The following is a 15,485-nucleotide window of genomic DNA, read 5'->3' on the forward strand; positions in this document are numbered from 1 at the left end:
GAAAATAACCATGGGGTGGAATCAGCAGAAAAACTCTAGTAACATGAATAACCAGAATAGATCAACCCCCTCAAGAAAAGATATGGCAGATGTAATTGAAGATCCCATTCATAAACAACTGCCTGAGATGTCAGAAATCACAATCAGAATTTGCATTGCAGACAAGATTAATAAAATGGAATTAGGAATTCGAGGAGAAATTCAAAAGTTGTCTCAAGAATTTAACGAATTTAATGACAAAACAACCAAAGACTTAGACACACTGAAGCAAGAATTTACAGCCCTCAAAGATATGAAAAATACAGTAGAATCCCTCAGTAACAGAATGGAGCAAGCAGAAGAGAGGATTTCTGACATTGAAGATAAAGTCTTCGAACGATCCCAATCTCTCAAAGAGGAAGAGAAATGGGGAGCAAGAACAGATTATTCACTCAGAGAACTCTGGAATAATTCGAAGAAAAGCAATATATGAATAATTAGGATTTCTGAGAATGATGAAGTGGCCTCGATGGGCACAGAGGCCCTTCTGCATGAAATTATGAAAGAAAATTTTCCAGACATGCCTACAGAATCTGAAATTCAGATAGCAGACAGCTTCAGAACCCCTGCATGATTCAACCCCAATAAGTCATCCCCCAGGCATATCATAATTAGCTTCACAAAAGTTAATATGAAAGAGAAGATTCTCAAAGCAGCCCGGCGAAAGAAAACTATTACGTACAAAGGAAAGAATATTAGAATAACTGCAGATCTCTCTGCTGAAACTTTTCAAGGCAGAAGAGAGTGGTCATCAACTTTTAACCTCTTAAAGCAAAATAACTTTCAACTCCGGATCTTGTATCCAGCTAAACTGAGTTTCATTTACAATGGAGAAAGTAAATACTTCAATGACATACATTATGTTGAAAAAATTTGCCATAAGTAAACCAGCTCTTCAGGATATTCTCAGACCTATCCTCCACAATGACCAACCCAATCCTATACCACAAAAGTAAACTCACTCAGAAACTTCAGATCAAACTCCAACTTCCACACTGGCAAAAGGATTAAAAATGTCCACTGGACCTTTGAAAAACTCGATACCCAAAATTCCACCAGACTTATCAATACTCTCCATTAATGTGAATGGCTTAAACTGCCCTCTATAGAGGCATAGGTTAGCTGAATGGATACAAAAACTCAAGCCAGATATTTGTTGCATATAAGAGTCACATCTTAACTTAAAAGACAAATACAGACTCAGGGTGAAAGGATGGTCGTCCATATTTCAGGCAAATGGTAATCAGAAAAAAGCAGGTGTTGCAATTTTATTTGCAGATACAGTAGGCTTTAAACCATCAAAAGTAAGGAAGGATAAGAATGGTCACTTCATATTTGCTAAGGGTAAAACTCAATATGATGAGATCTCAATTATTAATATCTATGTACCCAAACAGAATGCACCTCAATTTATAAGAGAAACTCTAACAGACATGAGCAACTTGATTTCCTCCAACTCCATAATCGTCAGAGATTTCAACACTCCTTTGGCAGTGTTGGATCGATCCTCCAACAAGAAGCTGAGCAAAGAAATCTTAGATTTAACCCTAACCATCCAATATTTAGATTTAGCAGACATATACAGAACATTTCATCCCAACAAAACTGAATACACATACTTCTCATCAGCCCACGGAACTTACTCCAGAATTGATCACATTTTAGGTCACAAGTCTAACCTCAGTAAATTTAAAGGAATAGAAATTATTCCTTGCATCTCTCGGACCATCATGGAATAAAACTTGAACTGAGTAACAACAGGAATCTGCATACTCATACAAAAACATGGAAGTTAAATAACCTCATGCTGAATGATAGCTGGATCAGAGATGAGATTAAGAAACAAATCGCCGGGCGGCGCCTGTGGCTCAGTCAGTAGGGCACCAGCCCCATATACTGAGGTTGGCGGGTTCAAACCCGGCCCCGGCCAAACTGCAACCAAAAAATAGCCGGGCATTGTGGCGGGTGCCTGTAGTCCCAGCTACTCGAGAGGCTGAGGCAAGAGAATCGCTTAAGCTCAAGAGTTGGAGGTTGCTGTGAGCTGTGTGAGGCCACGGCACTCTACCGAGGGCCATAAAGTGAGACTCTGTCTCTACAAAAAAAAAAAAAAAGAAATCGCCAATTTTTTGGAACAAAACGACAACGAAGACACAAACTATCAAAACCTCTGGGACACTGCAAAGGCAGTTCTAAGAGGGAAATTTATAGCACTGCAAGCCTTCCTCAAGAGAACGGAAAGAGAGGAAGCTAACAACTTAATGGGACATCTCAAGCAACTGGAAAAGGAAGAACATTCCAACCCTAAACCCAGTAGAAGAAAAGAAATAACCAAAATTGGAGCAGAATTAAATGAATTTGAAAACAAAAGAATAATACAACAGATCAATAAATCAAAAAGCTGGTTTTTTGAAAAGGTCAATAAAATAGATAAACCTCTGGTCAACCTAATCAGAAACAAAAGAGTAAAAACTCTAATATCATCAATCAGAAACAACAAAGACAAAATAACAACAGACTCGTCAGAAATCCAAAAAATCCTTAATGAATATTACAAGAAACTTTATTCTCAGAAATATGAAAATCTGAAGGAAATTGACAGATACTTGGAAGCACGTCACCTTCCATGTCTCAGCCAGAATCAAGCGGAAATGCTGAACAGGCCCATATCAAGTTCAGAAACAGCATCAACTATACAAAACCTCCCTAAAAAGAAAAGCCCGGGACCAGACGGTTTCACGTCAGAATTCTACCAAACCTTCAAAGAGGAATTAGTACCTATATTACTCAACCTGTTCCAAAAGGTAGAAAAAGAAGGATGACTACCCAACACGTTCTATAAAGCAAACATCACCCTGATCCCCAAACCAGGAAAAGACCCAACAAGAAAAGAAAATTATAGACCAATATTACTAATGAATATAGATGCAAAAAATATTCAACAAGATCGTAACAAACAGAATCCAGCAACACATCAAACAAATCATACACCATGACCAAGTTGGTTTTATCCCAGGGTCTCAAGGCAGGTTCAATATCTGTAAATCTATAAATGTAATTCAGCACATAAACAAATTAAAAAACAAAGACCATATGATTCTCTCAATTGATGCAGAAAAAGCTTTTGATAATATCCAGCATCCGTTCATGATCAGAACACTCAAGAAAATTAGTCTAGATGGGACTTTTCTTAAACTGATAGAGGCCAACTACAGCAAACTTACAGCCAATATCATATTAAATGGAGTTAAATTGGAATCATTTCCACTCAGATCAGGAACCACACAAGGCTGCCCATTGTCTCCATTGCTTTTCAACATTGTAATGGAAGTTTTAGCCACCGCAATTAGGGAAGAAAAGGCGATCAAGGGTATCCATATAGGGTCAGAAGAGATCAAATTTTCACTCTTCACAGATGATATGATTGTGTATCTGGAAAACACTAGGGATTCCACTACAAAACTCTTAGAAGTGATCAAGGAATACATCAGCATCTCAGGTTACAAAATCAACATCCATAAATCGGTAGCCTTTATATACACCAACAATAGTCAAGTTGAAAAAGGAGTTAAGGACTCTATCCCATTCACAGTAGTGCCAAAGAAGATGAAATATTTGGGAATTTACCTAACAAAAGACGTGAAAGATCTCTATAAAGAGAACTATGAAACTCTAAGAAAAGAAATAGCTGAAAATGTTAACAAATGGAAAAACATACCATGCTCATGGCTGGGAAGAATCAACATTATTAAAATGTCCATACTACCCAAAGCAATATATAATTTCAATGCACTCCCTATTAAAGCTCCATGTCATACTTCAAAGATCTTGAAAAAACAATACTTCGTTTTATATGGAATCAGAAAAAACCTCAAATAGCCAAGACATTACTCAGAAATAAAAACAAAACAGGAGGAATCACACTACCAGACCTCAGACTTTACTACAAATCGATAGTGATCAAAACAGCATGGTATTGGCACAAAAACAGAGAAGTAGATATCTGGAACAGAATCGAGAACCAAGAGATGAATCCAGCTACTTAGTGTTATTTGATCTTTGACAAGCCAATTAAAAACATTCAGTGGGGAAAAGATTCCCTATTTAACAATTGGTGCTGGGTGAATTGGCTGGCAACCTGCAGGAGACTGACATTGGACCCATACCTTTCACCATTAACTAAGATAGACTCTCATTGGATTAAAGATTAAACTTAAGAAAGGAAACTATAAAAATACTAGAGGAGAGTGCAGGGAAAACCCTTGAAGAAATCGGTCTGGGTGAGTATTTTATGAGGAGGACCCCCCGGGCAATTGAAGCAGCTTCAAAAATACACTACTGGGACTTGATCAAACTAAAAAGTTTCTGCACAGCCAAGAACACAGTAAGTAAAGCAAGCAAACAGCCCTCAGAATGGGAGAAGATATTTGCAGATTATATCTCTGACAAAGTTTTAATAACCAGAATCCACAGAGAACTCAAATGCATCAGCAAGAAAAAAACAAGGGATCCCATCGCAGGCTGGGCAAGAGATTTGAAGAGAAACTTCTCTGAAGAAGACAGGTGAGTGGCCTTCAGACATATGAAAAAATGCTCATCATCTTTAATCATCAGAGAAATGCAAATCAAAACTACTTTCAGATATCATCTAACTCCAGTGAGACTAGCCTATATCACAAAATCTCAAGACCAGAGATGTTGGCGTGGATGTGGAGAAAAGGGAACACTTCTGCATTGCTGGTGGGAATGCAAATTAATACATTCCTTTTGGAAAGATGTTTGGAGAACACTTAGAGATCTAAAAATAGATCTGCCATTCAATCCTGTAATTCCTCTGCGGGGCATATACCCAGAAAACCAAAAATCACAACATAACAAAGATATTTGTACCAGAATGTTTATTGCAGCCCAATTCATAATTGCTAAGTCATGGAAAAAGCCCAAGTGCCCATCGATCCACGAATGGATTAATAAATTGTGGTATATGTACACCTTAGAATATTATGCAGCCTTAAAGAAAGATGGAGACTTTACCTCTTTCATGTTTACATGGATGGAGCTGGAACATATTCTTCTTAGTAAAGTATCTCAAGAATGGAAGAAAAAGTACCCAATGTACTCAGCCCTACTATGAAACTAATTTGGGGCTTTCACATGAAAGCTATAACCCAGTTACAACCTAACAATAGGGGGAAGTGGGAAAAGGCGGGGAGGGAGGAGTGTAGTGGGTAGAGGGAGGCAGATTGGTGGGATCATACCTGTGGTGCATCTTACAGGGGTATTTGCGAAACTTGGTAAATGTAGAATGTAAATGTCTTGGCCCAGTAACTGAGATAATGCCAGGAAGGCTATGTTAACCATTGTGATGAAAATGTGTCAAATGATCTATGAATCGAGTGTATGATGCCCCATGATCATATCAGTGTACACAGCCATGATTTAATAAATAAAATAAATAAATAAATAAGTAAATAAAAATGTCCACTGGACTTTCGAAAAACTCAATATTCAAAACTTTAACAGGCTTATCAATATTCTGAATTAATGTGAGTGGCTTAAATTGTCCTCTAAAGAGGCATAGATTGGCTGACTGGATACAAAATACCATCAGCTATACAAAATCTCCCTAAAAAGGAAAGCCTGGGACCAGATGGCTTCATGTCAGAATTCTACCAAACCTTTAAAGAAGAACTAGTATCTATATTACAAAACCTCTACCAAAATATAGAAAAAGAAGGAATACTACCCAACACATTCTATGAAGCAAACATCACCTTGATCCCCAAACCAGGAAAAGACCCAACAAGAAAAGAAAATTAAAGACAAATATCACTAATGAATATTGATGCAAAAATATTCAACAAGATCCTAACAAAGAGAATCCAGTAACACATCAAACAAATTATACATCATGACCAAGTAGGTTTTATCCCAGGGTCTCAAGGCTGGTTCAATATATATATAATTTATCACATAAAAAATAAAAATCAAAGACCATATGATTCTCTCAATTGATGCAGAAAAAGCTTTTGATAATATACAGCATCCCTTCAGGATCAGAACACTTAAGAAAATTGGTACAGAAGGGACGTTTCTTAAACTGATAGAGGCCATCTACACCAAACCCACAGCCAATATCGTTTTGAATGGAGTTTTTTTTTTTGTTTTGTTTTTTAATTTTTTTATTAAATCATAACTGTATACAATGATATGATTATGGGGCATCATACACTCACTTCATATACCATTTGACACATTTTTATCACAGTGGTTAACATAGCCTTTCCGGCGTTATCTCAGTTACTGTGCCAAAACATTTACATTCTACATTTACCAAGTTTCGCAAATACCCCTGTAATATGCACCACAGGTGTAATCCCACCGATTCCCCTCCCTCTACCCACCCACCCCCCTTTCCCACTTCCCCCTATTGTTAAGTTGTAGCTGGGTTATAGCTTTCATGTGAGAGTCCCAAATTAGTTTCATAGTAGGGCTGTGTACATTGGGTATTTTTTCTTCCATTCTTGGGATACTTTACTAAGAAGAATATGTTCCAGCTCCATCCATGTAAACATGAAAGAGGTAAAGTCTCCATCTTTCTTTAAGGCTGCATAGTATTCCATGGTATACATATACCACAATTTATTAATCCATTCCTGGATCGATGGGCACTTGGGCTTTTTCCATGACTTAGCTATTATGAATTGGGCTGCAATAAACATTCTGGTACAAATATCTTTGTTATGTTGTGATTTTTGGTCTTCTGGGTATATGCCCAGCAGAGGAATTACAGGATTGAATGGCAGATCTATTTTTAGATCTCTGAGTGTTCTCCATATATCTTTCCAAAAGGAATGTATTAATTTGCATTCCCACCAGCAGTGCAGAAGTGTTCCCTTTTCTCTGCATCCACGCCAACATCTCTGGTCTTGAGATTTTGTGATATAGGCTAGTCTCATTGGAGTTAGATGATATCTCAAAGTAGTTTTGATTTGCATTTCTCTGATGATTAAAGATGATGAGCATTTTTTCATATGTCTGAAGGCCGTGCGCCTGTCTTCTTCAGAGAAGTTTCTCTTCAACTCCCTTGCCCAGCCTGCGATGGGATCCCTTGTTTTTTTCTTGCTGATGCGTTTGAGTTCTCTGTGGATTCTGGTTATTAAACCTTTGTCAGAGTTATACCCTGCAAATATCTTCTCCCATTCTGAGGGCTGTCTGCTTGCTCTGCTTACTGTGTTCTTAGCTGTGCAGAAGCTTTTTAGTTTGATCAAGTCCCAGTAGTGTATTTTTGAAGCTGCTTCAATTGCCCGGGAGGTTCTCCTCATGAAATACTCACCCAGACCAATTTCTTCAAGGGTTTTCCCTGCATTGAATGGAGTTAAATTGAAATCATTTCCACTCAGATCAGGAACCAGACAAGGCTGCCCATTGTCTCCACTGCTCTCTAACATTGTAATGGAAGTTTTAGCCATCACAATTAGAGAAGAAAAGGCAATCAGGGGTATCCATATAGGGTCAGAAGAGATCAAACTTTCACTCTTCACAGATGATTTGATTGTATTTCTGGAAAACATCAGGGATTCTACTTCAAAACTCTTAGAAGTGATCAAGGAATACAGCAGCATCTCAGGTTATGACACCAACACTCGTAAATTGGTAGCCTTTATATATACAAACAATAGCAAGCTGACAAAATGGTCAAGGACTCTATTTTGTTCACAGTAGTGCCAAAGAAGATGAAATATTTGGGAGTTTATCTAACAAAGGACGTGTAAGATCTCTATAAAGAGAACTATGAAACTCTAAGAAAGGAAATTACTGAAGATTTAACAAATGGAAAAACATACCATGCTTATGGCTGGGAAGAATCAACGTTGTTAAAATGTCCATACTACCCAAAGCAATATACAATTTTAAGGCAATCCCTATTAAAGCTCCACTGTTATACTTTAAAGATCTCAAAAAAATAATACTAAGTTTCATATGGAATCAGAAAAAACCTCAAATAGCCAAGACATTACTCAGAAACAAAAACAAAGCAGGAGGAATCATGCTACCAGACCTCAGACTATACTATAAATCGATAGTGATCAAAACAGCATGGCACAAAAACAGAGAGGTAGATGTCTGGAACAGAATAGAGAACCAAGAGATGAACCGAGCTTCTTACCGTTATTTGATCTTTGACAAGCCAATTAAAAACATTCAGTGGGGAAAAGATTTCCTATTTAACAAATGGTGCTGGGTGAACTGGCTGGCGACCTGTAGAAGTCTGAAAGTGGACCCACACCTTTCACCATTAACTAAGATAGACCCTCACTGGATTAAAGATTTAAACTTAAGACATGAATCTATAAAAATACTAGAAGAAAGTGCAGGGAAAACTCTTGAAGAAATCAGCCTGGGAGAATATATTAGGAGGAGAACCCCCTGGGCAATTGAAGCAGCTTCAAAAATACACTACTGGGACCTGATCAAACTAAAAAGCTTCGGCACAGCCAGGAACACAGTAAGTAAAGCAAGCAGACAGCCCTCAGAATGGGAGAATATATTTGCAGGTTATGTCTCTGACAAAGGTTTAATAACCAGAATTCAGAGAGAATTCAAAAGTATTAGCAACAAAACAATAAGTGATCCCATTTCACGCTGGGTAAGGGACTTGAAGAGAAATTTCTTTAAAGAAGACAAGCACACGGCCTACAGACATATGAAAATATGCTCATCATCCTTAATCCTCAGAGAAATGCAAATCAAAACTGCTTTGAGATATCTAACTTCAGTAAGATTAGCCCATATCACAAAATCCCAAGACCAGAGATGTTGGCGTAGATGTGGAGAAAAGGGAACACTTCTACACTGCTGGTGGGAATGCAAATTAATACATTCCTTTTGGAAAGATGTTTGGAGAACACTTAGAGATCTAAAAATAGATCTGCCATTCAATACTATAATTCCTCTACTAGGTTATATACCCAGAAGACCAAAAATCACATTATAACAAAGATAATTTGTACCAGAATGTTTATTGCAGCCAATTCATAATTGCTAAATTATGGAAGAAGCCCAAGTGCCCATTGACCCATGAATGGATCAATAAATTGTGGTATATGTACATCATGGAATATTATGCAGCCTTAAAAAAAGATGGAGACTTTACCTCTTTCATGTTTACATGGATGGAGCTGGAAAATATTCTTTTAAGCAAAGTATCTCAAGAATGAAAGAAAAAGTATCTAATGTACTCAGCCCTACTATGAAACTAATTTATAGCTTTCATATGAAAGCTATAACCCAATTATAACCTAAGAATATGGGGAAAGGGAGGGGATGGAGGGGAGAGGGGAGGATCGGTGGAGGGAGGAGAATTGGTGGGACCACACCTATGGTGCATCTTACAAGGGTACGTGTGAAACTTACTAAATGTAAAATTTACAAAATGCCAGGGAGGCTATGTTAACCAGTTTGATGAAAATATGTCAAAAGTATATAAAACTAGTGCATGGTGCCCCATGATTGCATTAATGTACACAGCTAAGATTTAATTTAAAAAAAAAAAATCAGCCACATACAATGAGGCTGGCGGGTTTGAAACTGGCCTGGGCCAGCTAAACAACTATGACAACTGCAACAAAAAAATAGCCAGGCATTGTAGTGGGCGCTTGTAGTCCCAGCTTCTTGGGAGGCTGAGGAAAGAGAATTGCTTAAAACCAAGAGTTTAAGGTTGCTCTGAGCCTGACGCCACAGCACTCTACTGAGGGTGACATAGTGAGATTGTGTCTCAAAAAAAAAAAAAAATCAGATAAGTCTAACAATATGAGAATAAAAGAGGCAAAAATTTAAATAAGCAACATAAAAAATGAGAAAATATATATATATTTTAATTAGAATATTATAAACATTATGCTATATTTTTCAATGTTGATGAACTAAATAATGATGTAGAAATAGATTGACTCTAATAGATGTATAAAAACCTGAAGATAGCTTTGGAAATATTAAAGATTTATTTTCCCCCAAAGGCTCTAGGCCCAGAGAGTTTTATGAACCATTCCTTTTAAACTTCTAAAGAATAGTGATCCCTATGTCATATAATCTTCTCAATTCATATAATAAACACAACCAAAATCTGCTATCAAGACCTGACAATTGCAATACAAGAAATAAAATTGCACAAGTCCCCCTCATCCATGGAGATTACATCCCAAGACCGTCCAGTGTTTGCCTTAAACTGTGGAGAAAACTGAACATTGTGTATGTACATTATTTTTTTATATATATACATACTTATCATGACGTTTAATTTATAAATTAGACACAGTAAGAGATTAACCACAATAAGTAAAAATAAGAACAAGTGTAATAATACACTGTAATAACAGTTGTGTGAATATGTACTCTTATGTGCTCTCTCTCTCAGAATTTCTTACTCTATAGTACCCTGAATAACTGTAACCTCCGAAGGCAAAACTGTAGATATGGTTGGAGGGGGGGTGACTACCATATAACCAATCATGCTTACAAAAGTAAGTATCTTATATAAAATGCTAATATATTGAAAATTCAAAAGAATAATTAACAATGACCCAGTTAGATGTGTTCCTAAAATACAATGAAGTGTATTAATTTAATATTAGTATGCATGTCAATAAGTAAAAAAGGAAAAGCATCATATATAACTATTTCAATAGATGATGAAAAAGCATTTGCTAACTTCAACTCCCATTCCTGGTTTTTAAGAACTCCGAGAAAGGCCTTTTGCTTGTTGCAACCATGGTGCCCTACTCGTTGTTTATAGTGAATGTGTCTTGTTCTGTATACCTCTATCTTACTCTTGCTTTGTTAACCCATCTTTCTCTTCCTCAATAAACTTTGTTTCACATTTAAAAACAAACAAACAAACACCCTCCAGGAGAGGAAGAAATAAAAGGAATAGCTCTGTAGTATGATAAAGAATACCATTCTACAACAATTTGTCAGTGATCATCCACCAGACTGTCTAATGACTAGAAATATTCCCGTTAAAAACAGGATGAAAACAAGAATTACTGGACATGCCTTTCAAACAGGAGACACAAGCATTTCCAAAACTAGATCTCCACCTGTATGTGTCCTTCAAGACTTTCTCCTACACAGGGCTTGGACTAGGAAGAAGTGAGCAAGGCCCCTAAATGCAAAACTGAAAGACACACTCTCAGTCATAAGAATATAGAGTTGGCACTTGCATGACTCTGACAGTGAACCCCTTGTTCAATTTTGTCCCTTCAAAGCCTCACTTGCCTCACCCTTGTCTTAACCCTGCTCATATTCCTCCTATCAAGATCAAGTCAGCCATTTGTAAAATAACCAGCCGATCTGTAGAATTTTAAATTTTTCTTTCTTTTTTTTTTTTTTTTGTAGAGACAGAGTTTCACTTTATGGCCCTTAGGTAGAGTACCATGGCATCACATAGCTCACAGCAACCTCCAACTCTTGGGCTTAAGCGATTCTCTTGCCTCAGCCTCCTGAGTAGCTGGGACTACAGGTGCCCGCCACAACACCCGGCTATTTTTTTTGTTGCAGTTCAGCCGGGGCAGGGTTTGAACCTGCCACCTTCGGTATATGGCGCCGGCACCTTACCGAATGAGCCACAGGTGCTGCCCAGAACTTTAAATTTTTCAAGAAAAAATTAAATAGAAGTGCTTTTTAATTTTTCCAACTTCTCCCATTAACTGAATCCTATCAAAGCCTCAACAAACCCTTTAGTGCTCTTTCCAAAGAGATCAACTTAATAAATTCCCTATACTTAATCCACAAAGACCAGATCATTTAATATCCACAAAATAAGTGAGAAAATTAATAGTTAAGAGATTCATTTTCAGGTATATTTTATGATATATATTATTTTAGGGTCTCAGTTAAAGCTTTTATTTTAGTAAATTTTTGCCAATTTTTTTTAGTTCAAGACTTTTAAGAGTAAAACAAGATAAGGTATGGAAAACATTTTGAATGTAAAATTATTTTATAAATTCCAACTATTACTAATTACTATTTTATTATTTCCATTTTATCAAAATATATTATAGGTGTATGGTCACATTTATTACTAGAATAGGACATACAACAAGAGGAAAAACTATTATTATTATTTTTTTTTTTGAGACAAAAATCTCACTATGTCACCCTCAGTAGAGTGCTGTGGCATCACAGCTCACAGCAACCTCAAACTCTTTGGGCTTAAGCAATTCTCTTGCCTTAGCCTCCCAAGTAGCTTGGACTACAGGTGCCTGCCACAATGCTTGGTTATTTTTCTTTTGTTGTAGTTGACATTGCTGTTTGGCAGGGCTGGATTCGAACCCATCAGCTCCTGTGTATGAAGCTGGCACCCTAGCCACTGAGCTACGGGTGCTGAGCCAGGAAAAACTATTATTGAAGTAATGTGGACATGAAGCATACAGAGCTTTAGAAAAGCTGACAGAATTTTTTATAATAATTTTACTTTGTATAAATCTACAGAAGATATTATCCTATAGAGTAAATCCAGTCCTATCTTCCTACGTGTTAAAAAAAATAAAACTGATAGTAAAACAGCCCCTTGTCAAATAGCCACTGTATTATGTTTTTTGAGAGGCAAGATCTTGCAATTGAATGTGTTTCTAGAAGTGCTTCCTAGCCTTATGTTTAATGCTTCACTTGCAGAATTATTTCACAAATAAATACATCTCATTATGATATAATTTACTGAAACTAGACTATTTTGCATAGGACCAAGATGCTCCATGCACAAATAATCTAATTTACAGTGAAGATTACAAGACTTTTAAATAATACAATAATAAACATTTAAGGTAATAGAATCAGATACCTATATCTTATCAATACATTTCTAACTAAATATCATTGAGTTTTAGAAAGCCTTTTGAAGTATAGTAATGATCAACATCTATTGAGTAATCTTTCTAACGTTTTTCTCTAATAAACTAATGATTGTACTACTCACCTGATTGCATCATTAGTCTCTGAAACAGCTTTCAGGTATGCTTTCAAATAATAATAATTAAAGAGGTATTTCCGAATCTTATAGGCTCGCCATCGTCTCTGAATCTATGGATGTAAATAAAAAGATAAAATATGCTATTAAATGTTTAGCAAAAACACTGAAAGCTCTTAAAATCAATGTAACTATGTCTGATAAATCGTGTCAAGTAAACTCTGAGGCTTTTCCACTAGTATGACTGTATGTAGGTCGCAAATATAGGCTGTACTCAGATTTATTATATTGTAAAGATAAACATAATTATAGGTTGTTATAATTTTTTTAAATATTCATAAAATATTTATTTTACAAAATGCTAAACTATAAAATTAACTATTAAAATATTTAAAATTTGCTTTCTAAATTCCTACCATGTCTACTTCTTGTGGGCAAATGAATTTTTTTCTTTTTCTTTATCAATACATTTCTAACTAAATTCTGTAAATCAATAAACAAAAAGTTAATTTTTCTGAAGTTATATACCCAATTTAAAAACTGTCTCTTCTTAGTTTGACCAACATCATATTATGGTTGACAAAAAAGAGAAGGAATTGATACAAACCACTTTTCAAGTGAAAAATAAGAATCAATTGGAATATGTATACAAATATAAATGGCACAGAGTCACCCTTAGTAGAGTGTCATGGTGTCATAGCTGAAGTAACCTCAAACTCTTGGGCTCACGTGATCCTCTTGCCTGAGCCACCCAAGTTGCTGGGACTGTAGGTGCCTGCTAAAACACCCAGCTATTTTTTAGAGACAGGGTCTCACTCTTGCTCAGGCTCATCTCCAACGCCTGAGCTCAGACAATCCACCCGCCTCAGTCTCCCAGAGTGCTAGGATTACAGGCATGAGCCACTGTGTCTGGCCTGGATTTTTATCTATAATCAACTGGAGGATTTTGTGTGGTCTCATTGAAATAAATTTTTTAAGTGGGCTTTTTAAATTCAGTGGTATAAAAATCTTTGAACAAATTTTTATGTCTTTATTATGACATTTTAATACTTCCTTAAGAATAACAAAAAATAGGTAACATTTATTGAGTTCATATGTGGCAGGCAATATTCTTCTACTTACGCATTTAATCTTTAGAACATGTGCATAAGTTAAATACTCTTATTACCTCATTTATAATGAGAAAATAACTAAAAAGAGGATTACATAATTTTCCCATAATTCTATAGCCATCAGGATGGATCTAGGAATCAACAGCTTTAGAGAGTCCTTTCTCTTAACCATTGTAATACAAAACTGGGAAAAAAGTGAACTATAATTTTCAATGAATGAAATTTTTATTGACATTATCTGCTTTTTATATCAACAACTATAATGCCAATATACCAACTGTTTTATTTATGATACTAATTTTTTTTTTCTGAAAGTAGTGCTAAAAATCTGCTTTTTTTTCTTTCTTTCTTTTTTTAGAGATGGAGTCTGGCTATGTTGCCCAGGTTAGAGTGCAGTGGCTTAATCATAGCAGTCTCCAACTTCTAGGGTTCCCTCCCCAGCTAAAGTTTTTAAGAGCCCAAGGAGGGCTTGCTATGTTGTCCAGGAGGGCTTGCTATGTTGTCCAGGAGGGCTTCAAACTCACAGCCTCAAGTGATCCTCCTGCTCAGCCTTCCTAGTAGCTTGGGTTACAGGCATAAACCCCTGCTCAGTTTAAGAGATCACACTTAAGTGAGTTTCTAGGTATCTTATAAAGCCTCAGCAGCCATGAGAATCAGTATCCTTTAATCCTATCCTTGGTAATATAATAAGATCTTTCCTTTTTCAATTATAAAAATTCAAACCAAAAGTATCTCTATTAGAAAAACTCCAAACAAAAATAATGATGTATAATATTAATTCATGAGAAAAAAATATCTAAACTACTTTAAAGGAGTAGCAGAAGAAAAAATAAAAAATATCTTGAAGTTAACTTCATTTTACATAAAGATCTAACTTCATTCCCCCAAATTCCCAACTATATAGATATATAGTTTACATATCTATAAGAATGATGTAGATATACATATCATACATACATATCATAAATGATTCTCTTTTGGAATATGGAATTCCAATTTTAGCACAGTTTGCCAGGCTAAGGGGACATATATCTTCTCTAAACCTATTTTTTTAATAGTAAAGGGAAATATAGAGACTAGGCTACTGCTTTTTATCCCCAAAGCCTACCTTTTTTAAATTAAAGATGTTTAATTTAAAGTTTTTGTAAGTTGAATATTGGATTTATAAAGAATATAATGGAAAATGTTTTACTTGAATCCTGATGCATTATTTTCCCCTATTTTAAAACATGGCAATTTAAAAGGTATTTTGAAATCATTTTATAATCTGAGATATTAAATTTGAAGATTCTAAAGAAGTGTTCTAGTCAACCTCCCAATATGAGAGTAGCTAAAATAACTGGAAATACGTATAACAGCCTGTAAAAACA

The 15,485-nt window shown here is 35.9% G+C and overlaps 1 protein-coding gene across 2 annotated transcripts in view; it reads right to left on the reverse strand.

The window, feature by feature from the left end:
• Nucleotides 1-15,485, reverse strand: part of SPATA17 (spermatogenesis associated 17) — a 287,476-nt gene that overhangs the window by 214,981 nt on the left and 57,010 nt on the right. For both annotated transcript variants that reach the window (XM_053606767.1, XM_053606768.1), the window contains exon 5: nt 13,013-13,116. In XM_053606767.1, coding sequence (XP_053462742.1) covers nt 13,013-13,116 — 104 coding nt within the window. The remainder of the gene's footprint in view (nt 1-13,012; nt 13,117-15,485) is intronic.

Source organism: Nycticebus coucang, chromosome 10 (genome assembly GCF_027406575.1).
Source record: "Nycticebus coucang isolate mNycCou1 chromosome 10, mNycCou1.pri, whole genome shotgun sequence".
Classification (NCBI taxonomy): domain Eukaryota; kingdom Metazoa; phylum Chordata; class Mammalia; order Primates; family Lorisidae; genus Nycticebus; species Nycticebus coucang.